The 27404-nt window shown below is 38.0% G+C and overlaps 2 protein-coding genes and 1 long non-coding RNA gene across 8 annotated transcripts in view; 1 reads left to right on the top strand and 2 right to left on the bottom strand.

Annotated features, from left to right (window-relative positions):
- The window catches only part of tfc (triforce), a 29585-nt gene extending 25424 nt beyond the window's left edge, over positions 1–4161 (top strand). For all 4 annotated transcript variants that reach the window (XM_067129103.1, XM_067129101.1, XM_067129100.1 and 1 more), the window contains 2 exons: positions 24–150; positions 1952–4161. In XM_067129103.1, coding sequence (XP_066985204.1) covers positions 24–150; positions 1952–2069 — 245 coding nt within the window. In that variant the 3' untranslated portion in view covers positions 2070–4161. The remainder of the gene's footprint in view (positions 1–23; positions 151–1951) is intronic.
- Positions 1–27375, bottom strand: part of LOC136853486 (uncharacterized) — a 95860-nt gene extending 68485 nt beyond the window's left edge. For both annotated transcript variants that reach the window (XR_010857477.1, XR_010857476.1), the window contains exons 1-2: positions 27022–27375; positions 7017–7209 (exon numbers count right to left, since the gene is read on the bottom strand). This is a non-coding gene — a long non-coding RNA (uncharacterized lncRNA). The remainder of the gene's footprint in view (positions 1–7016; positions 7210–27021) is intronic.
- Positions 7873–18358, bottom strand: LOC136853482 (RYamide receptor-like). Of its 2 annotated transcripts, none has more exons than XM_067129092.1 (4): positions 17932–18358; positions 15607–16588; positions 13053–13121; positions 7873–11400 (listed from the first exon to the last, which is right to left on the bottom strand). In XM_067129092.1, exons 2-4 carry the CDS (start codon positions 16480–16482, stop codon positions 11008–11010), a joined length of 1338 nt encoding a protein of 445 aa, XP_066985193.1. In that variant the 5' UTR covers positions 16483–16588; positions 17932–18358; the 3' UTR covers positions 7873–11007. The 2 variants fall into 2 exon arrangements, with proteins under 2 accessions (XP_066985193.1, XP_066985194.1); XM_067129093.1 differs by having other exon boundaries at positions 15607–16599; positions 18016–18042.
- Positions 27376–27404: the final 29 nt, after the last annotated feature.

Raw genomic sequence — 27404 nt, 5'->3', positions numbered from 1 at the left:
ACCTTCTCTATTCCTCCCTAAAGGACTGGGACACGAGCACTTCTGGACTTCTGGGACAGACCAGGGAGAGGAGGGGAGATTCTTCTGGATGTCCAACGGAAGGCCCGTTACTTTCACCAACTGGAATGCCGGCGAACCTAATAATTTCGAGTGAGACTCTTGCATCCTCTCTTGCTACATTGCCATCATTCTTACATGCTTGTAAACCTTTACGACTGGACTTGTATGAGGACAGCGCCTTCAAATTATTTTTCTTTTAGTTTTGTATTTTCTGGCTTCAAGATTAAATGGGGAAAGAGAGGGGGGGGGAGAGGTGGGGTACACAAACCTCAGAATCTTCATAGTGGAATGGTTGGAATGTTGTTCACTTTTATGTATGTCATTAGCACTCAGGATCTTCATCTTAAAGACAAAAATGCTCAAAGTGGCGGCTGTCTTTTTTCCAACAGTGGTAATCATGATTTACGTAATTGCCTGAAGATATCCCATTTGGCTATCTTTTATCAGCTTTATTGTAATATGAATCTTATAATACCATCGTCAGTACATCTTACCTTTAGAGTTTGTGTATGCTACTAACTTTTCAGACCATAACAGTCCACATTCCATTACTATGGACCTCGATGTAACAATGGTCATTACTTGATGTCTTCATTAATTTTTCTAGTGAAAAAACAACACCCTAGCGATTTAATTGATCATGAGCAAAAAGCTTTAACATATATGTAAAGCTCTTAAAATTTCCTTTTCACTTTTCAACTGCGCTTGTTTATACTGTATGTACAATGATCTGTTCGCTGACATGTGTAGTTACATTACATTCATTAGTTTTGGGCTCCTCTTGCTGCACATTTAGTTCTTCCAACTTTACCAACAGCAGACTATCCTCAGAAGTAAGGCCACTTTAATGCTTCTAAACGCCAGTATTACTTTATAATGGATTTGAAAATTCATTCAACTCCCTTTTTCGCCACTGCCTTGAATCCAAGCCTCCTCTTTCGCTTGAATCCTTCTCTACGTCTGCTGATTTCTAGCTTTTTGATCTAACACATTCATATCTGTTGTTGTTGATGGAACAACATCTGCTTCCTTACCCATCTCTTATTAGTGTTGCTCAAGTTTCTGTTCTCTAAACTACTCTTCTCCTGTTTACAAGGATCTTCTGTAATGTGCCTTTTCCTTTATTCGTGTTTTTCTGATGATTCAGCCATCAATAATTCAAATATCTCAATCCAGTCCTTTTCTGTTGCTTAAAATCAGTCTCGAAATACTCTTTCTTTCTTTATCTGTAAATTCTGGCCTTGAAAACTCATCTACATATGGAGTCTACAGTTTCGTAAAATTCAACTGCTCCAGGACAAAGATCTAACTCTTTCTGTCTCTCATCCATTTTATTTTACTTCTGTTAATGTATGGAGTCAGGTTATTCAAAACTTGTACTGATATTACTTAGTTCAGGCTACTAAATCTGCATTTAAAGAATGGGGTGTAGCATTTCAACGTAATAAAATCTGTTCATCTTCCAGGTTTTAAAACATCACGTTCAGTGTCACTCTTCAGTGTAATTTAATCTATAGCCCTTAGCCCTTCATTTAACCAGTGAACTGGATCTCATCTCTTCTCTTGATTCTCTTCCTCTCTGTCACAATGTGGCTTCTCCACGTTTTGTATCATTTTACCTTGCTCATTTTGTCGGAGGTTTGGTATATATGTTTTGAAAAATAATTTCTCACCGTTTTCCATATTATAAAGACAAAATCTGATGATAAATTTCCTGCGAGTCTATTCGACAAGCTTTTTTCTTATGACTTTACTCTCTCTCTCTCTCTCTCTAACCGGACAACCTTCCAGTCTGAGGTACTGAGTCTCCTCCTGTTTATGGTTAATATCCTTAAGGCAATGACGCTAAGAAACTGCTATTAATTGCCTCATAATTATCATCTCCCGACAGGTACGAAAACGGCGAACAGGAGCACTGTCTCGAACTGTGGAACAGAGACGGGAAAGGTCTCAAGTGGAACGACAGCCCCTGTTCCTTCGAGACCTTCTTCATCTGCGAGGTGGCATAGCGGAAGAGGAGCTGTACAGAAATGACAAGATCGAAACATTACGGTCGTCAGGCCGTTCGGTGTTTGACGCAAACTCACTGACGGTTTCTTCAGATCGTGATATAATTACTTAAGGTCTTACTATAAATAAAAATTATTGTTTTACTTTATATATATATATATTTTTCTAAGTGTTTCGAGCAGCCAAAGTGCATTGGCTTATAGATAAGCTACAGTTGTTCATGATTTCGCTCAAGGTATCACATCGATTACCCAATGTCAGTGGTTTCACTGCCATTTCAAAATGTTGCTTTAAAAGCAACATTCGCTCCCTTTTTACAATACTCTAAAAAATTACCCTATTGCTATTATTCATTTTCGGAAGATTGACTCCATGACGTTAAAGAATCAAAATCATCTTTCATGTGGTACCTCAGATTCACAGATTTCATCCTAACTACCTCTAAAGAGATTTCATTTCTGGCTCAGCTGTTACACATGAAACCTTTACAGTTATCCGTTTCCCACCCTTTCTCTAAGAAGGCAAAAGTTGCATTAAATTAACTGGAATATGTTAGCTTTACGTTCTAAGAACACAAAACATTAGTTTACAAAAGTACTTGCTCAAATATATTAAAACCTCCTTTTAGGAACACTTGCTACCATTTCGACAAAAAGTGACACCATCAGAGGAAATTTTAGGTTTGTTTGTACGTCAATTAGTAGATTAACTGCTCTAGAAATGGTAGTTCTGTAATTCATATTTTCAATATCTGGAGACTACAAAAAGTAAGATCAATTTCGAATTACATAAACGCTCGTAAATCCCCTCTTCTCAAAACGATAGCTGTGTAGAAAATAGTCTCGTAATGAGTGCATATATCATCCCCGATACAATGCACTTCGTTATCATCATTACTTAAAAAAATACCCTTACAATAATGGAACAATAATATAAACCAACTCCTCGAGAAGCAATCTTCCTTATAAAAGCCCAAAATGCGTCAGAAAAGAAGAGCAAAGCAAAAGAAAGAAGGTACCTGTACAATAAGAGTTCGGCTCTACCCAGAAGAGACTGAGTCGTCCAAGAGGCTCAGGGACAGGATTCAAGTGTCAGTAGTTTACAGAATCACAAGTGCATCTTAAGTACGAGGTTGGTTGCATGTCTCTGCTTCGGTTGGTTACATGTCTCTGCGTCAGTTTCTCCAATATGGGATAGTTACAACTTATCTGCATCCCCAGATATTAGCAATTTTGGATTGCACGTGACTGCAAGTGCTTAGCTGAGCCAGAAGTATTATGAAATATGTGAATCGATTGAAAAAACCTACTTACATGCACAAATGTACGTATGTATATTTATATTTAACTCATATGTGCACGTGTACTATAACTGCAAATTTTCTAAGATAATTCTGTAAAATTTTGTAATATAATCTAAGAGTCGAAAGACCCAATGCACAGACATAACCCGTTTTGCTTGTATGTTTTTCTAAGATTTTCAGCCGCGATGAAAACCTATTCATGCCAGTATGATTAGTGTTGTATTACTATTGTTCATGTGGAGGACGAAATGTTATTAAATGAAAATTAAGACTTCATGGTCACGGAAATTTTTCATTCTAGCAAGCAACCAGAGATAAATGTGATATAGCATTATTTGATGTTGGTGTTGGAGACCCTCTTACAAATGATATTGGTTTTGAAACTAGCCGATTCACACGAAGTTTTTCCTCATTTAATTACTTTAATTTTCTCTAATTTAAAATTGCTGCAGCATTATAATCATAAGATGCAAATTAAACTCCCACTAGCACATGACAATCCAAGGATATGGTCTCCTATGTAATGAAGTTCACCCCCTTGTGAAGTTTATGCCCTTCATATCAAATTAATTTAATGTTTGTTGTTTATGAGATTTCATTAACTGTTGTGGAACAATAATGGATACGTTATTCAAGAGGAAAATATTCTTGTGTACAGATAAGTAAACCAGAACTTGTTTTCAAAAACGTGACTGAGATAGAAAAACTTATATGTAAATAATTTTCTCTTTAAGATTATATAATTTTGTACAAAATGAATTCCCTTTATAAAGTGCGTAATAAATCCACTTGAGTCTCTTTCTTGGTAATAAGGCAGTTAATCCTTTGAAGGCAGAAATTAGAGAGTTGCTGGACCTTTGGTTTTTAGCAGTTCCCATGAGATGAGGTTGCTAGCCATATGCCCTTTTCTAAGTAATTATGGAGGCATAATGGACTTATAATTTCGTCCGCCCATACTTTCGTCCTCACCCAGGAGTCGAACCTGGGTAACTCAGAAGTTAGGCATGGATGCTACTGTTAGAACCATGCAGTATAAATTACAAAAATAATTTGAAGTGACAGTACAAACGAACATACAGGTGACTGGAAACTTAATACTAACAGCTGATAAGCGGGGAAAAAATTACTGCAGAGCGTTAAGCTCATTAGTGTCTGAGGTCAGTACTCTATTTACAAATCTTTTCATCTATGCGTGGGGAGGGGGTTCTCAGACCTTTGCTCTAGTCTCAAAGAAGAGAGAGAGAGAGAGAGAGAGAGATTGGGGAATGAGGAGTACTGAAACCCGGGCCATTACGACATAAAAAAAATTTGGCACTGGAAAAATTTAGTGCTTGGTTCATCTTACAGGTTTTGAATATCAGTCTGAAGTGATGAAAGACATGCTACTTTTCATAAACTGTAAATAATAAGATATACCACATAATACAAGCTACTATATCTTCCTCGTCGCAAAGCAAACGAAAGTATCAACCTTTCAACTCAAATAAACAAACTCCCTGCCCTCATCATCATCATCACCAATACCATCGAACCTCTTCCGTCCCTTTCCACGTTCCATCTCTTCCATTATCGCCTCCTTTCTTTTTCTCTTCACTGTTATGATTATGCATTCCGTTGCAGTGTGCTCGAGTTACGTAAACAACCGTTTTTGTTTATTCACAAAACAGGTGATGCACACGAGGCAGGAAAGCTAAGGATTCTTCGAGCACAAGTTTCGCCATGATGTAATGCTTCTGGGAGAGCAGAGCCGAGTCAAGTGGTGGGGCCAATTACATATTTTTCAATAAGTCATAAACCACTGGCGAGCGTTCCTTCCCATTAAGAAAACACTTTAGGCAGCGTACAATCATCGGAAATCATTGCAAAGCACGCTCGACCAGTGATGACAGCTGAAGAAAATATTAGGATCTTTGATTATCTGTTTCTTCTGATTAAAACGTAATCTTAGAATTACTTGGCAGGTACACAAATCAGAGTAAGTAAACACTTTACTAACGTATATTCGTCGAAAATGATTTGCAAACACGCTCGATCAGTGATGACAGCTGAAAAAATATTAGGATCTTTGATTTTCTGTTTCTTCTGATAATAGCGTATTACCAGAGTTACTTGGCAGACACAAACCATAAAGCATGAATTTATGGGAATATCATTACCATACTGAATTAATAATGGCGGAACAGTAACGACTTCACCGCTCAAACACAACAGATTCCGATAAAGGAATATCAATATCGCTTCTATCAAAAACTGAGTGCTCATCTCAAAAGGTCGCTAAATTTTTTGTTAAATGTCAGAAATATCTCGATTACTTTAATTGAAGAAGTAATCCTCACCAAGACTTCCTTTCTAAAATAAGGCTTGATTGCCAAATTAAAAGCCTTCCCACTGGAACCAGCCCAAGAAAAATCCCATTAGAAATGAAAACTACTTCCCACCCGGCCGCCCAACCAACCACCTCCCCCGCCTCTCTCTCTCTCTATGAGACTTACTGTAATTTTTACATAAATTTATCATATTCCAGAAACAAGTTTTCTTATTATTTTGTAGAGGGAATTTCCATTTTATATACGTACCAAGCTTCTTTTCATCATAAAATACGTGTTCTCTCTCTCTCTCTCTCTCTCTCTCTCTCTCACACACACACACACACACACACAAATGCTACGTCTGTTGCTCCTATCTGTTCTGTTTATTGCAACAGACGTGACGACTATTTAACAACAAATCTCTGGGAACGGAATTACGACTTCGTCAGGGCGATCAGTTTGTTTTTTTATACTGAAGACGTCACTACTCGTCACTGATTATTTCCTTACACTGTTTAAGTTCGATATTTTACATTACATTTGTCGAGTTTCACCTTAAGTCTTGCGGTATCTCCTTCAAATGGGAAGATTACGTTACAGGTAAAATGCGATTACTTACTTTTTTTGTGGAGAAACGGTACGTAACATCAAATTTATTTAACGGTTCTTTTTGCAAAACTAAAATAAAAATTAAATAAAACATGCACCGCAGTTTCTTCGGCGCAATCGAGTTTTCTATACAGCGTATAATGCTGAAACTCTCAGCCACGGCCCATGAAACTCTCAGCCGCGGCCCGGTGATGGCATCTGTTGTTGGCACCTATAGCGGAGCCAGACGCGCGATCATGGCTAACTTATAACTTAAATCAAATCAAAACTACTGAGGCTAGGGGGCTGCAATTTGGTATGTTTGATGATGATTGAAGGGTGGATGAGCAAAATACCAATTTGCAGCCCTCTAGCCTCAGTAGTTTTTAAGATCTGAGGGCGGACAGAAATAGTGTGGACGGACAGACAAATAGCCATCTCAATAGTTTTCTTTTATAGAAAACTAAAAAGTGCAAAATGTTAACATGATTAGAACCGAATTCTGCATTATTTAACCGAAGATTTCATGTTGCTCTTATACTGTTCATGATTATCAATCAATGCAAGCCACATTTTACATGGAATAAGCTAAAAAGATGAGTGCTGCTATGCCAGCTTCTACCTAAAAGAATTCCCATAACTAAACAAAGAAAAAACTACAAAAAGCATGATATATATACAGTATATATATATATATTATATTATATATATGAATAAAAATCAACATAAGATAGATAAATACATACATGCAAAAGCAGCTGTTGAGAACAAGTGTCATGGCAATGGTGCTTGAGACTTTACGGTAATATTTCAGGCTCCCTCTCTCTCTCTCTTAAACTTAGAAGGATGAACATCAACAACACTGACAGGAAGAATGATCCACAGATAAGCAAAGAAGCTTCTGTTTAATTGGGTGCAGACAGGAACAGACAGCTGGGCCTAGATAGAAAGGAAGGAAAATTATAGAAATGTCTACATGAAAATGATTAAAATGAGGGAATTAGTGATATTTTATTTGTTTATCATAATCAGTTTTTAGTAAACCACTTATCACCCATTAGCATTAAGTTAAAAAGCAGAAGAATTCAGCAGACTTAAAAAAAACGTCTCTAAACCAAAAAAAAAAGGTGCCACAAAGCAAATAGTTCGTCGAAAAACAAAAAGAAAAACATTCTTGTTATTCATAAGGATCTGGCTTCACCTAAGAGTAATCAACCGAGTTCCCCCATTTTCACCGAAATCAATAATTTTTTCACATAACCTGCAAAGAGATAGAGAGACATGCACGAGTGTATACATTAATCTCCTCCTAATTTTGCCGAGATAATCACAGCATAACTCTGGCCGTATAGGCTTCAAATTCATTAAAGGTGGAATAACTGACAGTAATAAACCGTGATGTGTATCCAGACCCTTATTAATTTATAAATTTTTAAATCCAATCAACTCGTCATTGACAAAACACATTTCTTGAGAGAAAAAATGAAGAAAAGCGACTTTGGCTAAAACCTTTCTGGTCAACTTACTCAATCCACAAACTGGTTGATCCATGTAAGTTTTTCCAAAAATATAATAAACAAAGGTCTAATATAAAAATGTATACATAGTACACGCCTTTATTCCACAGATAATAGTATAAAAAGTAAAGGTCTAATAGAAATATGTATTTACAGTGCACGCCTTTATTCCACAGAAGATAATTAAGATAATGAAACATCTTGCCGAAACAGTGCTGAAAGGTGGAAATACCACAATTGCAATGAGTGGGCTAATTATATATTATACCTAAACATGGAAGATTGGTCACATAAAATCAAACGCCAAATCATATGAACATGACCGTACGAAAGAGACATCCCATTAGAACCTAAGATTATTATATGGATTCCCCTATTCACTGAATGGATTAAAGTACATAATATGACATCATAAAAACTGCACACATCAAAGCTGGCATTAAAGGGAATACTCAAAGAAACAAAGGGTCTGAAATTCACTTACATAGTCTTTGCAAATGGAAAGTAATCAACCTTAACGAAATTGTCACATACATCATCAGCATTATTACCTCCACTGATGCCCCTTCCTCACGAGGGGAAAGACACGACGGGCACTCAGATTTGCCCGCAATTCTCTCGCTTTTAAACAGTGATACCAGATCAAACAGTTCAAGGCAGACAGCAGGCACAAGCAGGCGAACCTATGACTTGGACCACATGCCGGGCAGAGAGCAGAGTGCAGTCAGAGCAGTGTCAGGCAACGTGGTCCCTAGCTAGGCGCCCATCCAGTGCCCCAACAACGGGCACGGGCACTTCGATGGTTTGCCCGTGGTTTCCTCGTCTATGATGTCATCTACACTCGTGATCGCCATCCACCCACAAAACTGGTAACAATGTCTGCCCCCCGTGCATTTGCCCCTCGTGTGGAAGGGGCTTAAGAAAGATACGGTCGTTGGTTTGTTTGTTTATCATCAGGATCATGCTAAACGCTGTGTGGATTTAACGATATTTTTACCAAGTGATTGGCTTTTTAGGGATAAGAATGAGAATTCTGAGAAGGAACCAGTTTAGGGGGGTGGGGTTGCTCAGCCTCTGTCGATGTTTCTAGTCTACAAATGCTATTAATATTATCATTCGAAACCACAAACACTGATATACAGAACAAGTCTAACAGACTATTGACTTGCAACAGAATCCACCTTAGGAAAGAATGTCCTACATGAAAGACCGATAAAACACATTTGAAAATACATAAAAGATAAATGAACATACTTTGATATATACACGCAAAATACAGGGAACAAGTTACAATAAATACGACAACATGAGCACTTCAGATATAAATGAAGCTCCTTGTCAACTTAAGAATCATCAGCATCAATAACACTCGCTGAAGAACGGCCTCAGATAGACAAGTAAAGGAATGAACGACTTACAGAGCTGGGCAATGTGACAACATGGAATCTCGACAGAAAAAAAAAATGCGCTGAAGTTTCCTCGGCGCAATCGAGTTTTCTGTACAGTGTATAATGCTATGAAACTCTCAACCGGGGCCCATGAAACTTTCAGCCACGGCCAGGTGATGGCCTGTGTTGTTGGCACCTACAGCGGTGCCAGACGCACAATCGTGGCTGACTTTAACCTTAAATCAAATCAAAACTACTAAGGCTAGAGGGCTGCTATTTGGTATTTTTGATGATTGGAGGGTAGATTATCAACATTCTAATTTCCAGCCCTCTAGCCTCAGTGGTTTTTGAGATCTGATGGCGGACAGACAAAACCGGCACAATAGTTTTCTTTTACAGAAAACTTTAAGCGTGCTGCTGCCTAATCGAAGTTCCTGGTCGACATTCAAGTTATTGAGGACAACCTAATATAACTTTCCAATGGTCACAAGGCTCTTTACCACTGACAGGAAAAAGGAGACACCACCACTGCAAGTATTCTCGTCTAAAAGGTAAAGATCCAGTGGGGCTGCTGACAACCACACAAGGAAACAGTATTCCAAAAACTGTTGAACAGAGATGCGAAATATGCGGCAAGAATACCAACATGCCTGTAGATATAAGAAGCCTTACGAGTTACTAACAATACCTGTTTTTTGCTACGTTATGTGATAGATTATTCAAATGATGTGAAAAAGAAATCTTCGAGTTAAAGGCAATACTAACTACAGTCAACACTTCAAAATCATTAATTACATAGTTACCTATGCAAAGTAAATCCTGTAGAAGAAGATTGTGCAAGATCAGCTTATCGAAGAAATATTCAATCCGCAGAAGTTAAGTGAAGTTAAGTGAAGTTAAGTGACAAACTCCGCTGACTTCCACACTTCTCATACAATTCAGATCTCGGATAAACCTGGCAGCAACTTCATTTCGCAAATACGAATCATAATGCAACAAGAATATCATCGTGCATATGCTGCCTTAAGAAAAGTCTGTTCAGGAAAGAACACTTGCAAGAAGCAGGAAGAAATGTGGACATTTTGCATCACAAAACAAACAATATATTCAGCCATCAATTTTTTCCTTTTTCACTCTGTCCGTGGTTTTATAAATACAAATTTAGTACCGAGAACTTTTAAAGCTACTCTTGAACTGGACCAAGAAAAATTATGACAATTTTGCAATAACTTACTGCATCATTTTCTATCCTGAAAGTTAGGCATTCGAATCAGAAGTGAGTAAGTATAGATTTCCTGCGCAAGGCCTCAAACGCTAGCTATGAGAAAAGTTTCAAAACTGATCTATTGCACTCTGAACTGGATAGGATATCGTTTTCGTTCTTAATTAAATAGTCCATTATGAAGTTTCTTATTTCCGCATAAAAGTTTATCCCAGACTTTTAAGTGTAAATGGTCGCTCTCAAGATGTTTATCTACAATTAAACAAAAGTTTATCAAGACCTCTCAAACCTATCCTCACGTTTACTACCATTTTCAAAGCAGCGTTTATTCAAGCTAAAATGTTACGTAAACAATCGTCAATTAAGAAGCTACCTGATACTTTAATTCACCAGGTACTTACTCTCTCCACTTTCCCAGCTTCACACCGGCCTTCCATTATGTGAAATAGAATATGAACTCTAATTTGACGTATTGCCTTCTCTCCTTCCTCACTAATTGCACTCACTCCTTCAATTTCGCTACACCCGTCAGTCATTCAAAAGAACATTGGATCTTAACTGTACATACAAATACTGTCCAAAATAATCCAAAGGTCCTCTTCAAAGTAATTTACTGGTTCGTTTCATCAAACGCCTTAGAACTCTTCTTGTAGCTGTAAGGAGGCACATTCTTATTTTTCTGTGACGTTTTGTGGCCCTTGAAAAATATGTTGTCGTCCTTGGGGGAGGTGTCCACCTGAGGAGAGTACGAACCGTCTGGGGTGTTGGAGGTATTCACTCGAAGAGACTCAGATTCGTGGAGCTTGGAAACGAAGTCGTCCACCAGACTCCTGAAGCAGGGAAGCTTGTGTGCAACGCAGTAGAAGCCGAGGCGGAACTTGGTGTTCATCCAGAAGAGGATCAGCGGGTTGTAACAGGTGTGGGACATGGCCAACCAGTGGAAAAAGGCCCATAAGTACATCATATGGGGCCAGCTGTCTATGTCAAGGATACCACGGATGACCTGAAAGAAGAGAATAAGAACTTGTAACAGATTTTGATGACACCTGATGCTTAAGGGGAAAATTACATTTACGAATTTTGGTAAACAAGATGCTTAAGGAAATATGGGCATGTGCATTTTACTTATTAAAAAAATAAATCTGTTTTGACACATACTAAGAATGTTCCTCTTGAATACTGAGAGAAGCAATAAGCACGGTTAATCTCAGACTACTGTTTAGAGAAGGGTACGAATAAACGTAATAAATTAACTATTCTTCGAAATTCATACACAACACAAGCTCCAAAAGATATTTTAAGCCTTATGAAGATAGCATGATGATACCTTGGTTATTTCAAGTCTCAAAGGAATTCCCATATTTTGCAAAGTACTTCCTTATCTAGATTTCCTAGAATAATTTTGTTACACAGTAAACTCTCAGACTTCTTCCTTCTTAAATATACAACTTCAGTTTATGAATCCCTTCGCCTGTATATATCGCTAGTTATCATTAGTTATCTGAGTATCCTGTTGCAAAAACATTTTTCTCTAATCAGGATAGTTTTGGCCTGTTGGTAAATGTGTGTATCTTCTACTATAAAGTTACAGACATTACGTTGTCGGCCATGGAACAAACTTATGCTTAATAATAAGCCATTAATTACTTTGATTTCCATACAATTAAACCATCTAACTGGTGTGTGTGCAATCTTTTTAACCTGATATATGGAATAAACTGAGTAAAGATATAGACATCATTGACCGATTGATTCTACTATTCTGTTTAAATCCTGACTACCTCAATTTTTCTTTAGACCAAAACAAAGAATGCGAGAACATTTACTTAGGAGCAAAGCAGTAACGTATGACAAGACCAGTGCCTTTTTTTTTTTTTTTTTTTTTTTTTTTTTTTTTTTTAACGTTAGTTTAACCAGACCACTGAGTTAATATTAACTCTCCTAGGACTGGCCCGAAGGATTAGACAAGCTATTTAAACCCTAATAATTTAATTAAACCTAGCGACATATGTTTATCTAAGAACTAATTAAGTTAATTAGGAATATATTATAAATTATTCCATGAATCTTATATTTTATCGTATAAATTATTAAATTTAAGGAATTTTAAAATATTAAAAAGTGAAAATTTTTCATTTTCTGACAGTATATCTTTAAAGGAATATCTTCTAAATAAAATGTCTCTTTGGATTCTATATTTTGGACATACCTTTAAAATATGCTTTACTGTTATTTGTATATTACATATTTCGCACATAGGTATAGGGGCATGGGGGTTACTCATCAGGTAACCATGTTTACTTTGATTTTTTTAGGCCTATCAAATCTCTGTTTGACATATTCAAACTGAAGATCAAGGTCAGGGTCTCCTAGGTAAAGATTTCCGTAATATCTCTGAAACGCCATGTTACAATTAGGTGCTCAAAAGCATGGAATTATTGTCCCCAGGTCTCAATATATTAGTTTGCAAAGTACTTGTGTTGCAAATCTTGGAAGCTTTAATACCGTCTTTACTCTTCAGTCTCCTTTCCAAGAGCTTATCAACTCTATTACCTGAGGGCCTGAGCTAGCTACTAAAACTGGGAATAATAATGATAAAGCACTATCTCTACGGGTTTTGTTTGTAGGGCCAACAAAATAAGGCGATAACCTTACCATTAACGTGTTGAAGGGCAGCCAACACAGGGTGTAGACCATTACAACTGTCACCATCATTTTAATAGTCTGGAAGAAAAAAAAAAAAAAAAAAATGGAAATTTTAATCTTGGTCTGATCTGTTGAAATACATGGATAGAATGAAACGGCTCTATATTTAAAACTGATAAAATGCATAGATTGTGATAAACAGTTCTCATCCTATTTACATTCTCCTTAACACTGAATGGTTAATCAATTCCCCTGCTGCTACAATTTAAATGGCATCATAATTTTTTTATTGTTCCCTATGTAATCTTCTCCAGGTATTCTTATGCTGGAAATGTCATCCAAAAGAATCAAAATGAGTATTTACGTTTGTGCGCTTTTACCGGAGTTTCGTATAAGTATATTGTATTTTTTTATACGAATCAGCTCCCGTGACCATTGGAGCTGTGTCGCCAGATATTCATATCAGTAAATCACTAGATCAATTTTCTAAAGAACAAGAGCTAACCAGTGACTACTAAAGCTCAAGACGAAAAATTCTGTAAGAACGTTCAATTTTCGAGACTGAAAAAACTATAATTGTTACATTGTCACAAATTCTTCAAATAACCAGGCAAAGAAAAACAGAATCTAGCCTATGCCTTCGGTAGCGATCTAACGCATTTGAAAGTCGTCTAGCTGACATAAATTAAACTCTCTCCATCTTCCACTTAAATAAACGGAAACTAATGCAACATACTATATGGAACCTTAATTCTCGAGATAAAGGCGTGTCCCGAGACGAAGTATCTTATCTTACATACTTAGAAATTTAATGTGATTTATGAAAATTAGGCTACAAAGCTAAGCACTGCGGCACTTTCAGCTATTCAGTATTTAAGGCAGTGAAAAGAGGAAGTTGGAGTGGTTGAGTGACAAGAGGGAACAAAGGAAGTGGAATGGGATGGAATATAGAATTTTGTCTAAAGGCCAAGCACTGGGCTCTACGAGGTCATTCAACGCTGAAACGGAAATTGAGAGTAGAAAGTTTGAAAGGCGTAACAGGAGGAAAACCTCGCAGTTGCACTATGAAATGATTGTTAAGAGAGGGTACAGACAATAAGATGGAAGAGAGAGAATATGAATGGAGTTGCGGTAAAAGGGATGAAGGGGGTTACAGCTAGGGGCCGAAGGTATGCTCCAAAGAACCTTAAGTAATTCCTTGCATTCACGCCACTAACCCCCCTACGGGGAGAAAGGAAGTGGGCACGGAGGTAAAGTTAAAGGCTAAAACGTGGCTGCAGTTTGGGGATGAAGAGACGCACTAAACAACTTTTATTAATGCCTACATTGCACCACGCGAGGTGCACTGACGGCCCTAACCCCTACTGGAATACACTCGGACATGCACATAAAATTTGCAATGAAATGAAACAGACTGCTAACTGTTTACTTCATTCCAACGGTAAAGCAAGCAAACCAATATCTAACAGCGACTGAGGGCACACATACACACACACAGGTCTCTGCTCCAATTCAACTGTGTATAACCTTCGAGTTGCCAGAAAATGAACGCATTAGAGTGTCCCGCAAATATTCAGGAGGAAGTTTACTTTTAATCTCCATCATTAAAAGTCGGCTTACACGATCGGATCTGTTTGTCTTGTGGGCCGGTGTGAAAATGGATCGTATTGTAAACAGAACGCCTGAGAAGCCAGCTTGCTAGCTGCCTCCCTCCCTCTCTCGCACCTTGATGTCTCATTAACGAACCCTTTCTCGTATGTGCGAGTTTGCGTGTGCCTTACTTTCATAGGAATGATGATACGTATTAATGTATTTCAAAAGAATTTACAGACAGAGTGCTTGCTTGAGAGGATGTATTAATATCATCATCATTGTTAATGTTATCATTATTATTTACACATGAAGTGTCTCCTTTTCGTACTGTATGTAAGTTTGCCTAATTTTTGTAATTATATAATTGCATAAGTCTCTTAGTTTTATTGCCATTAGGACTGTATGTAGACGTGCAGAAATATTTCCTCTATGAAACCTAACATAATTTAACCGCATAATAATATAAATTCTATAACATTTTTAGTATTTTCATTTTCATCATTACTTTTTACAAATTTTTGTTTAAATCCTAGCCTTGAAATAAGGTACAATCCTTCGAGTAAATTGAGCGGTATATTCTTAATGAAATCTATTGGAAATATCGTACTGGGCTTGTTAGTGCAACAACCATTTTGGGGGTGACTAACAAAAAAGAACCCTACCACAAAAAATCTGTACCCCTAAAACGCTGGTCAATTGTTACAGACCCGCATACTCCGACTTTTTCATATATGCTCGATAACTTTTATTCTTTAATATTTTCGACAGGACTACACTTTCACTGATTCCCTGGTCGTTCAAACAGCCCCAAATATGATTGGACTAGCCTATGCGAAACAACCTGTATTTCCACATACCTGACAGCCGAAACTGATTTTGATTTTCTCTAGAATAACTGGATATTATTAAGTAATAGTTCCAAGATTTCATGTCATTCAAGTTCAGAAAGGCTATAAAATGAGTGTCTTACCTTTTTCTTACTCCTGGCAATTCTGTTCATCCTAGCAGGCGTTTCTCCCAGATGCGTCTTGCCCCAGACGACGGCAGCAATCCTCGAATACGTGAAGATCAGTACCGCCAGGGGCAGGAAGTACTGTAAGACCATGAGGGCCACGCTGTAGGCCGCGCCTGACGAAGGATTCGAACTCCAGTCCTCCGTGCAGACTTCCCTTCCGAAGTAGCGGTAGAAATTCACGCCCGGAGTCATCAGCTTGGAGTAGATGACTATCGGGAGGGTCGTTAGGAGGGAAAACACCCACACGCCGCTGATGATGACCTTGGCTTGGAAGCGGGTCATCCGAGGTCGCAGAGGGTAGATAATGGCTAGATATCGATCCAGACTGATAGCTACCAATGTAAAAGCAGACACAAATACAGACACTGCTTGCAGATAGTTGACGGTTACGCAAAGATGGCTTCCGAAAGGCCAGTACTTGAGGATGAGGGTACTGAGGAAGGAGAAAGGCAAGCAGAATATAGCCATACACAGGTCTCCCACTGCCAAGTTTGCGATGAAGTAGTTAGTAACCGTTCTCATTTTGATGGATGACCCGACCACATACACGATGATGCAGTTTCCGGTGATGGCAATGACCAAGATTAATAAGTACATGAAGTAAACGGTAACATCAAAGCCATGGCTTGGCGGAGAATCACATATTTCGCTGCTCCACAAACGCAGGACTTCCTGTTCTCGTTCACATAAATCGCATGCAATTGATAAACGCTCCCCAAAGGTAGCATTAGTGAGGTTCGGGGTGCATACACTGATAATTTCCTCACAGTCATTTTTCCCTTCCTCATCCAAGGATAGGAATTTCTTCAGTCGAAAATCCATGATATCCATTTTCTTCCTTATCTAGAGATTTTGATTTTATCATTGCAAAAAACTTGTGTACGATTGCTGGAAGTCTTTCATCGATAACTCTTTTTTAAGATATCTATGCAAGTGCCTAGAAAGAATCTTTTTATTCCAAACACTTAAGACTGAACCGTAAGAATACAATGATACACTCCATATCTCAGATCCTGCTCTTTTTTTGTAATTTTCTGATTAAGGAATATTTGCATTTTTTCTTCCGAACCATGACATTTTTTGTAATTTTCTGATTAAGGAATATTTGCATTTTTTCTTCCGAACCATGACAACATAACATTAAAAAATAAATCTAAATGAACGTCCACATCTAGAGGAGTCGACAATTTCATCGACGGGAACTTGTTTTGAGAAAACTGAAATGAAGTAATTTTTAAGAAAAAATTCTAATATTGTGTTTTGAAAACCAAAACAGAATATAAACAAATGTTCCCTATGTTTATTATTATTATTATTATTATTATTATTATTACCTTGGACAAAGAAGATATGTTTTTAGTTCGATTTGTACGTTTGTCTTATTGTCTCGGCCTGTTTGCTGGTTAGCAGGGTTAGACAAAATGTCAAGTGTGGAATTCTGCAGAAATTTTACCTAAAAGTTAATTATGGAGGAAACAAGAATGTAACTTTTGGAGAGATGGAACATTTTTTTTGCCAGTTTTCTCTCTCTCTCTCTCTCTCTCTCTCTCTCTCTCTCTCTCTCTCTCTCTCATACTTGTCGTAATTATTACTTAATTATGTTCCAGAAACGTCTTTTTAATGGTAGAGGGAATTTCCATTTTATTTATGAATCAAAATTCCTTGCATCATTATAAAATACGGGTTCTGCTTTGGAGAAAACTTTTACAAAGTTGTGGCAAACCCAATTTTTATATAAAAAATCACAAACAAAAATGATCTTATCGTCAAGGTGGTCGGGTTCACTGTATCTCAAAGCCCTTATAAAAAAGCTTATCATAACACCTGTTGTTACATTTGACACAATGCTTAGGAGAATGTTGAATAGCGAATAATGACTCTAAACATTACTCTTTTAAAACGTGATAGTATATGCTAGTATGGAATTTTTATATCTTTGCTATTTTCCAAACTGAAATGGAAGAATTCCTCTGCATTCACTTTACCTAAAAATTTAACGAGCAAATTCATTTCTCGTGGAAAATCAGGAGACGATATGGGCAGTAATTATGAATCAAACGCTAAAAATAAAACATCAATTTTGGAGGTATCAAGATGAAGCTCATATTAACGGCAATTGCCCATTAGGTATCTGTGTTAATTATCACAGATACCTAATGAAAATCAAAATCCAATCAGAAATTTTTCTTACAACTTTTCTTCACATCACGGAAAATTTTCTATAAACATCAACACAACAAATAGTTTCGCTAAACGGGAAAATAAACCTTTGAACCTCACGTTGAAAACCTTCAGTCAAATGCGCACAAGTTTTCCAAACGGTCGTCAGTGACGAAATAAACAGATAGGAAGAGAGCCACTCACTTCCACATGGCAGGTTAAGAGATAACTGGTAGGCTAGACTCGGCCCTCGGGAGACTCCACTACCTCCTGTTACACCCCCCATGACCTGCACCCCTTTCCACGCCCATTTTCTATAAATGCAATTCCTTGAGTGATATTCGGTAAAGTATCTCCTGAATTATTAGTCTTTCCCTACAGAAAATCGTCGATATTGTACTGGCATCCCAAGTCTGAAATTTCCTGGTCAATAATGCTATGTTTATTGCTACGGCATCTCATTAAATTGAATATATATATCAGTATTTCAATAACTTTAATCTCGAAGGATCATGGGGAAGTTACTTTATTCTTCATTATACTTCCTAACCGCCTAATTCTTCCAAGTATTGAAACCTAATGGATGAGTAGAACAAAACTACATAACTACATATGATAACTTCAAAGCACACTTTTGGAGAATTAGAGTAGTTATTTATTCTGGTGAAGGAATAAGAAACAGAACACCACGCCCGCCGAGGCCTAGTACGGCCCTCCCCCACCCCCACCCCCACACACACACACAGCAAAATGAAAGAAGGAGAACAGCAGAGAGAGAGAGCAGAAGAGAGAGAGAGAGAGAGAGAGAGAGAGAGAGAGAGAGAGAGAGAGAAGCCAGTCACTAAACTATTCACATCCAGCCTTATGCCCTCCGAGTACCAAAGCGAGATACTTTTCTGCTGAAGAGGGACTTGGATGACCGCACACCCTGTTGGGCAGCCCTCACAGATCCTAAGGTGTCCAAGAACTTGGACACCTAATGAAAGATGAGGTAAATGTGGTCTGTCAGCCCTAGACAACTGCCATTAACTGAGCAACTGAAACTTCCTCTAATAAGCTAGGGATGGGACAACATTCCTCACTTCAAGAACTCTAGCCCAGATGGGATGATCATCCTCCAAGGCATTTTTGTGATTATAGTTCTCTCTAACTCTCTTTTTAATATTTTAGACTGCCTATCAGGAGTGAATAAATGTCCATTAGAATCTTGATTGTCTTCAACTTTCCCTAACAGGCAAACTTTCTCTAGGAGACTGGTTCTCTCCACGAGTCATGCTTTGTCTAATGGTGTGCATTAGTAAACTACAGTGTTATGTAAAGACCCACACTCACTGAAGCTTTTGTGCTGAAACTACTGTATAGTAAAGAGTAAAGGACTAAGAAATTTCTGTAATGTGCCAACATACTGTACTTGGCCACTGTGTACAGTACCTCTTTATCAGCTTCCTGGCCTTGTTTAGTGATAAAAAATAAAGAGGGTGCGGTTTTGAGTCTCAGGAATCCCCGTGTCAATTCTCCTTAAGGCAGATTCTCACCTAAAGGTGAGCAAACAAGGCCAGCAACCCTTAAGAAGGGAAGGTGCTCACATGTAGCCTGGAATGACTTCTTGTGTGTACAGTATCTCTTTATCAGCTTCCTGCCCTTGTTTGGTTAAAAAAAAAAAAAAAAAGAGGGTGCGGTTTTCTGTCTCAGGAATCCCAGTGTCAATCCTGCTTAAGGTAGAATCTCACCTAAAGGTGAGCAAACAAGGCCAGCAACCCTTGGAAAGGGCAGGTACTCACATGTAGTCTGGAGTGACTTCTTGTGAGGGGATGTCCTAAACCTCTTCTTACAGGAGGACAAGCTTAATGAGGAGGCGAGTTGGAAGCCAAGGTGCAGCTGTGCGTCTTCTGCTTACTCAATCTATAAGTCTTATTTTCTCCACCACAGAATGAGAACTAGCTGTAGCTAAGTGGTTCAATAAAGGCAGAGAACAATGGGCTTCCTTGAGTACTGACAGAAGGCATCTGCAGATACTCCATGAAGCTGAAATCCCATAAGCAACCATTGATGCAGGGGTAGACTGGGGTGAACCACAAACTTGTGGCACAGTCTCACCTGAGGAGAGCTCAGCACATGCACCTGGGTTTGTAGTGTAGAAGAGTGCAGGTTGGTTGCCTATCCTCAAACACATGTTCCCCCTCAGTAAGTACGAGGAGAATGAACTGAAGAAGAGTGGGGGCAGCCCTGGAGAAAGGAGTTGAAAAGATTCACCTGTGAATGAGAGCAGCCAATACACTCCCTGCAGGACCTACCACTGCAGAACACCAAAACTACAGTACTTTAACTAACAACCTATCACTGCAGAACACCAAAACTACAGTACTTTAACTAACAACTAAGACATAACACAACCAAACAAACCATTATGTCCTTCACACTTTTCATTGTTCATCTCCTTGCTTAAACCCAAGTAGAACATGTAAAACAAACACCATACATAAAATACAAAAAGTTACAGTATTTTCAACTTGACAGTCTGCAAGTGCACAGCAAGACACCTTAACCCAACCATGGTATTCCAATAGTTCAGAATAAGTATAGCATTTCAAATCGCAAAGTGATCATATAGCCTAAACGGTTTGAAATGAACTAAGCTAATCGTAGCCTAAGTTTTATGCTACAACACCCAGGTTACTTCAATTATATTATTCTAACTCACAATCAAAACCATATTGCACTGTGTATATTATCCAAGACTTAAATGGTACAAACTTACTGTTAGTTCAAATGGCACATTCGATATTCTTAGCCTGAACTGAGATTGGGATTGGCGTGAGCACAATCTCTACTTCATAACCCTCATCCAAAGCACACTCCAAGAAATTCTCCTTACATTTCAATAAGCATATCTCCTAAAGGAAATCTCCCTAAATGAACTTTAAGATGAAAAGGAATACTTCAGTGGATTTGAAGGCACTGACAACTATGGCTGAATTTCCTGAGTCCTTCCTAGATACAGCTACACTGCAATGGAGCTGTAAAGGGACTGCCAAACCAAATGTTCTACTAACAACCGAACCAAAAAACGACCGATGGCCGGTACTGAAGCATTATTACACGCATACTTACAATTAAATACACGAAACAGCCAAACACAATGCTTTTCACAACTAAATACGAACAACAAAAAACAATATCCTTCTCCTACATAATACCCATTTCCGCTTTAAGTAAATTTACAAAGAATACACAAAACTATACCACAACTTGCGGAAAAGTAATCTCCCTTGTCAAAGTTTCGACATGCGCCCCTGTAACAAAAACTTATGCCTACATTACTTACAATAGTCCTGTTCATATCAATGCCTTTCTGGCTTCTGCAGCTATTTGAGCAGTTCTGCTCGGGCGGGTGCTTGACTGAATGTCTTCTGTAGCAGGATTAATTTCCCTCATCTCCTGCCACAGCTCTAAGGGGTATGACTTAATTACAGGTCTTAAGAGCTGGCTATGGGCTGTTCTTAGAGTAGCCACTCTTGGGACCTTGTCCTGCCCCATATGTATCTTGATCCCTTGGCTCAACTTCCACTTGCTCCGTGGCCCCTCGTCATGAGTGAGGACTACTTCCCTTATCCTGAGCCAAGAGCCATGCATCATTCCTACTCAATGGGACTCTCTTAATGTTGATAGATATCCCTCTCCCATCTTTTCCACAGGTTGTCTCACAACTGGGATACATACTGAAATCTTTTCTTGGTGAACTCTCTCCCTCCATAGGTAGGATCACCAGAGACCTCTTCCAAATTGAATACTTCTCTTGGGAAGGATTTAAGCTTTCCTCCAAAACTCAAATGGTTATGGTTTAAAACTTCCAAATGATTTAAATCCCAGGGTGTGTAACTTAATGGTCTATCACTGATAATTCCTTCTAGTTCTACCAGTGTACAGGTCAATTCTTCAAAGCTGAGTAAGGCTTGGCCTACGATCTTTTTTAGGCATGACTTGGCCTACGATCTTTTTTAGGCATGACTTTAGAAGTTCTATCAGCCTTTCCCATATAGCATCAAACCACAATGCTCTTGCTGGAATGAACTTCCAGTTACACTTTATAACTAATGGATGTTCCATTAGCCTGGGATTCTCCAACATGGTTTCAAAATATTCTAATGCCGGTACAAACATGGCGGTGTTGTCGAATGTTGGGAAACCTCTTCTACTGCAGTACTTTCTAAAACTCATGAGGAACGAGTCACAGAACTGGTTATCAACTAGTTCCACATGCATGCCTCTGGTTATCAGGCACATAAATAAGATGACATAAGCCTTCTCAGGGTTCCCATCCCTTTCCCTTAACCCATAATGTGCCAGTGTAGTCCACGCCTGTATTATTAAAAGGTTGCTTACATTGCACCCTGAACTCAGGTAATGGAGGAACTATATTGGACCTACACAGCCTCCCCTTATTACCCCGTTGTCCAGGTAAAGATTCAACTAATGTATGAGAACTATTTTTGGTTTTCTCACCCCCTTCATCAAACTCTCGTATTCCTCTTGGAAAAATTCCTTTTGCATGAGGGCAATAGTTTTATCCCTTGCCACTTGGAGTTCTTCCAAGGTCAGTTCACCATGTTTCTTCATATTGGTAGAACTCCTAAAATTATTCAAAAATCGTAGGATCTACGCTGTGGTCCTATAGACCTTTTAAACCTTGCTGAATCTTTCCCAATTCAGCAAGTGAGTAATCACCATTCAAGCTGTCCCCTACAGTAATGACCAAAATGTTCTCTTCCCTACCCTGCACAAGTGATCCACCAAGCCATGACCCATCTATTGGCCAAGAGGTATTTCTTAACCAAGGGGTCCCTCCCACCAGAAAGAACTATCCAAGATCATTTCTGCCCTTTTCCCACGTATCAACCAGTCACTGGGATTATCATCTGTAGGTACATAGGACAAGACTGCTTCTGGAATTCAAGTTTACTTCCTGTACTCTATTTTTCACAAATACAGGGAGTAAACTTTTCGATACTAGCCAACTTAGGGCGACTTTAATGTCCGACCAAACGAACAGTTCAACAAACTCATCCTTCTCAAAGGATTCTTTAATAAATTTGGCCATTCTTGCTGCTAGCAGCAATGCCATCAACTCAAGGTTTGGAACAGTTAATTCTTTAATGGGTGTTACTCTTGCCTTTGCCACCATTAAATAACAGTTTTCGTTCCTAACTCTATAGGCTACACAATCATATGTTAACTCATTGGCATTGTGGAATACGTGTAAGGAGTTCCCCTCTCCTAGGCTAGTATTCCTAGGAAAGAAAATATCACAACATTTTTCCCTAGTCTTCGGATAACTCAACCAACTGTTTCTGTGATGGGTCTGGGAGTTGTTCATCCCAATCCAGTTGTTGCTTCCAAAAATTCTGCAGGCATACCCTTGCCCTAATAGTAACAGGCAGAAGTACTCCCAATGAACTGTAAATCTGTGCAACAGTTCTTAACACTTCCCTCTTAGTCTGGCTGGACTTATTGATCTTAGAAGGATGTAGTGTCAAGGTATCTTTCTCTTTGTTCCAGTTCAGACCTAAGACCTTATGAGTTGTTCTCTGGCACTAATCCCGTATGCTCTAGCAATAGTTTGCAACAAGTCATTCCTTCAGATACAAACGTGCCTGCACAAATATCTTATTTGCTTCAAAGAAAAAATTTACCATTTCATCATCATCATTGCTGAACTGCAGGTTATCTATATACTGAACTGCAAGTTATCTATATATAATCCTCTTTTTATCTTTTCTACATCACCTTCTATCATAGATAGGTGTTTCTTAATTGTTGCATTCAGCAGAAAGGATGAACATGTAGCTCCAAAATATATATATACCGCAATAGCAAATATAACATTTAGCAGTTGGCCACACCTCTCCAAATTAATCAATGGTAGATCACTACCGGTTATTTTATATACTGTATATGTGCCCTTGACTACACACATACATATATACAATGTACAACATAGGGCTTCATTTCCAATTAAATTTCACTTAAGTATCTGAAAACTTATCATAAACTTCAAAAAAAAATAATCTTATATTGATATTTCCTCTCTTCATTACCTTACAATTTACAATGATGAAGGAAAAATAAACAATTTACAAAGTGGAAATGTGTCAACTATCATTCGCCTAACCTAACCTAACCTGGGTTGGAATGAGCACAACCTGGTAATTTACCAATTGTGACTGAAAGCGTAGACATCTGCAGCTTCACATAAGTGACTCACCAGCATCTTATAACTACCATATTGGAAATGCACTCTATCACCGGCAAGGCCTCTTTCTACAAGCTGATTGAAAATATAAGTTATTTTTGGTGTCCTTTCAATAATCGGTTTAGTAGATTTTTTCATGTTCGATATCTATCCCTAGGGATGTTTCTAGGAGCGTAATGAATCTCTAGACTACCCACCAAAACCTTACAATTATTAATACCTTCCAATCTCTCTACTAGCCCTAAAATCTTCTTTTTAACTTTGCTTAACAATTCTGGATCGTCATCATTTACATCAATATCATTTCCTCCAATGTACAGGATAATGATATCCAGGGCAAATGCTATCAATCTTGTCACTAGTAGTAAGTTATCACACACTGACCCTGATGTTTTACATGAGAATGTCCTACCACAGCAACCTTCCGCTCCATGAGGAATACGTCTGGATAGGCTGTAGCCATTTTACCCAAAAAACAATACTCTCAAAATAGAAAAGAAGGTTAAAATTCCCATTGAGTTATTATCACAGATCAGGCTTCAGTTAGTCCAGGTGATGATTGGCCAAGTTAATCCTACTACTTTTCCATTTCAAGCTAGGCTAACACGTGACTAATTCTAAAATGGCCGCCACCATCAACCAGTCACATTTTTATCATTGTTGCCAAGTAACACAACAATCCTTAAAATTTCATAAACACAAACTATACAGATCACTGCTATAACAACCAATCACTGTGATCCTGGTCACGGCATCAATTTATTCAAACTCATTCAGAATAAGTATAGCATTTCAAATCGCAAAGTGATCATATGGCCTAAACAGTTTGAAATGTACTAACCTAATCTTACCCTAAGTTTTATGTTACGACACCCAGGTTACTCAACTATATTATTCTAAGTCACGATCAAAACCATATTGCATTGTGTATATTATCCAAGACATAATGGTACAAACTTGCTGTTAGTTGAAATGGCACATTCGATATTCTTAGCCTGAACTGAGATTGGGATTAGTGTGTGCAAAATCTCTACTTCGTAACCCTCATCCAAAGCACACTACAAGAAATTCTCCTTACATTTAGATATGCATATCTCCTAAAGGAAATCTCCCTAAATGAACTTTAGGATGAAGAGGAATACTTAAGTGGATTTGAAGGCACCAACAGCTATGGCTGAATTCTCTCTGAGTCCTTCCTAGGTGCAGCTACAGTGCACTGGAGCTGTAAAGAGACTGCCTCTCACGACAGTATTTGACCAACACCAAACGTTCAACTAACAACTGAGCCAACAAATAACCTATGACTGGTACTTGAGCAATATTACATGTATACTTAAAATTAAATACATGAAACACCAAACACAATGCTTTTCACAACTAAGTACGAACACAACTAAAACATAATATCCTTCTTCTACATAATATGCAGTTCCACTTTACGTAAATTTAGAAAAAATACATAAAACCGTACCACAACTTGCGGAAAAGTACAGTCTTGTTCAGAAAAAGTATAGCATTTCAAATTGTAAAGTGACCATATAGTCTAAACAGTTTGAAATTTACTAACCTAATGGTAGCCTAAGTTTTATGCTACAACAACCAAGTTACTTCATACTGGTTGAACTCCTAAAATTATTCAAAAACCGTAGGATCCACACTGTGGTCCTATAGATCTTTTTAACCTTGCTAAATCTTTCCCAATTCAGCAAGTGAGTATCACCATTCAGTTTGTCCCCCTACAGTAGTACCAAAACAACCAATCCCAACTCATACTAAGGATTTACTCCTACATAATAGGCGATACTTTGAATTCATAGAGGAACACATAATTTGATTGCTTTTGTTTTTATAAAAATTTATATAAAAAAAACCAGCTTAGCAGTGGCTTTCACTTTCTTTATAATAAAGAATGGCTTAAGTATACATCTTAACCCAACCTTAACCTGGAGCACTGTCCCCTTACCTGGCTAATGCGGGGGCTTTTGACTCATGGACCTACAGTGTAACACTGTACGTAACAACAGAGAAGAATGCAACTAGGCCTATTCTGCACTATTACCTAGCACCCTTCATAATCCGAAAGTAGCTAAAAAATACATATTCTTTACATGCTTCATTCTTAAAGTTTTTAATATTTTATCCCTTATCTGTGGCAGTTTATAAACTCTGGCCTACCAAAAGACCATGATATTCTATATGTGGGATAAAGGGAAACTGCTAAATTGATAACCAATTATAACATATGTACATATTTTGGAAGTTTCTTAGCTCTCTTGGTTTAATCTCTCAAAATACAAGTGTTTTTATGTTTTGTGTTCTGACACTGATCAACATAAATTGACCATAAGGCTAGTGCTGTGCAACAATGTTGGCAAGAAATTAACTCGGAGACCATTACCAAAAATCACCTAGCTTAACCCAGGATCTACGCCTTAAAACACTTTGGATAGGATTAGCCTCTAACATAAACACAAATATTCCTTCACCTGAGCTCACGCCTATAATGAGATCTTACTTGCCTGCAAACAACAAAAGCATAGCCTAGTCTACCAAGGTAGACTAAATTAAAGAGGTCTAATCTAATATTCTGCCTAAAATTAGTTCATGTACGGTAAGTATTACCTTATATGTGTAATCATTAACAACATCCAGGCCCTAGTCTAGGCTTATAAGGTTTGTGGATATTTATGCTAAACTAGGCTACGAGCGGCTATGCAGCTAAATGCTTGGCTATTCTATTTATGAAGTTAGGCTAAGATGGGCCTAAATTACCAAATATTTAGGCAAGGTCTACACCAAAAGCAAAATATTCTAAGGCAACCACACGACGTAAATTAAAATTTTCCAGCAAAAATTCATAGAACCTAGCGGCCATACGCCTGAACCTCTAGCTGCCATTAAAAATTTTAATATAGTGAGCCTTTGGATTAAAATTATAAATAAGGGTATAGTAGTCTTACCTGAATTTGTTAGAACTGAAAACAACACGGGTCACTGTGAAGCAAGACGCTGTGATTCACCAATATCGTTCAAACAGCAGAAACTTGATAAACAACTGAGAAGAAAGACTCCAGCAGTCGCTATGGAAACGATTAACAACCATCAGTGGCTCTAGTCTCTATAACAAATTTGAAATTGCGTGTATGCCATTTCATTTAATTATTTTTTAAAACTCAAACACCTTTCTTTTACTTTTAAGTATTTTGGTCCTGTTATTGCCTGCTATGAGATATTCTATAATCACCAAACATTTTCACCACACGGTAACGTTTATCTGTATTTCACTTCCTTTGATTTTATGTACAACCCTCCACAGGGATAATTCCCTCTGGCGGGCCCATGT

This window comes from Macrobrachium rosenbergii, chromosome 27 (genome assembly GCF_040412425.1).
Source record: "Macrobrachium rosenbergii isolate ZJJX-2024 chromosome 27, ASM4041242v1, whole genome shotgun sequence".
Classification (NCBI taxonomy): Eukaryota; Metazoa; Arthropoda; class Malacostraca; order Decapoda; family Palaemonidae; genus Macrobrachium; species Macrobrachium rosenbergii.
Note: the sequence above shows the minus strand (reverse complement) of the source record. Positions and strands in the feature narration are given on the sequence as shown.

Coding starts and splice junctions, on each gene's coding strand:
- LOC136853482 (XM_067129092.1), bottom strand. CDS start 16,482: ATGGATATCATGGATTTTCGACTGAAGAAATTCCTATCCTTGGATGAG. Junction 13,122..15,606: donor TTGCCAGGAGTAAGAAAAAG/GTAAGACACTCA, acceptor TTTTTCTTCCAG/ACTATTAAAATGATGGTGAC. Junction 11,401..13,052: donor TGCCCTTCAACACGTTAATG/GTAAGGTTATCG, acceptor CTCTTCTTTCAG/GTCATCCGTGGTATCCTTGA.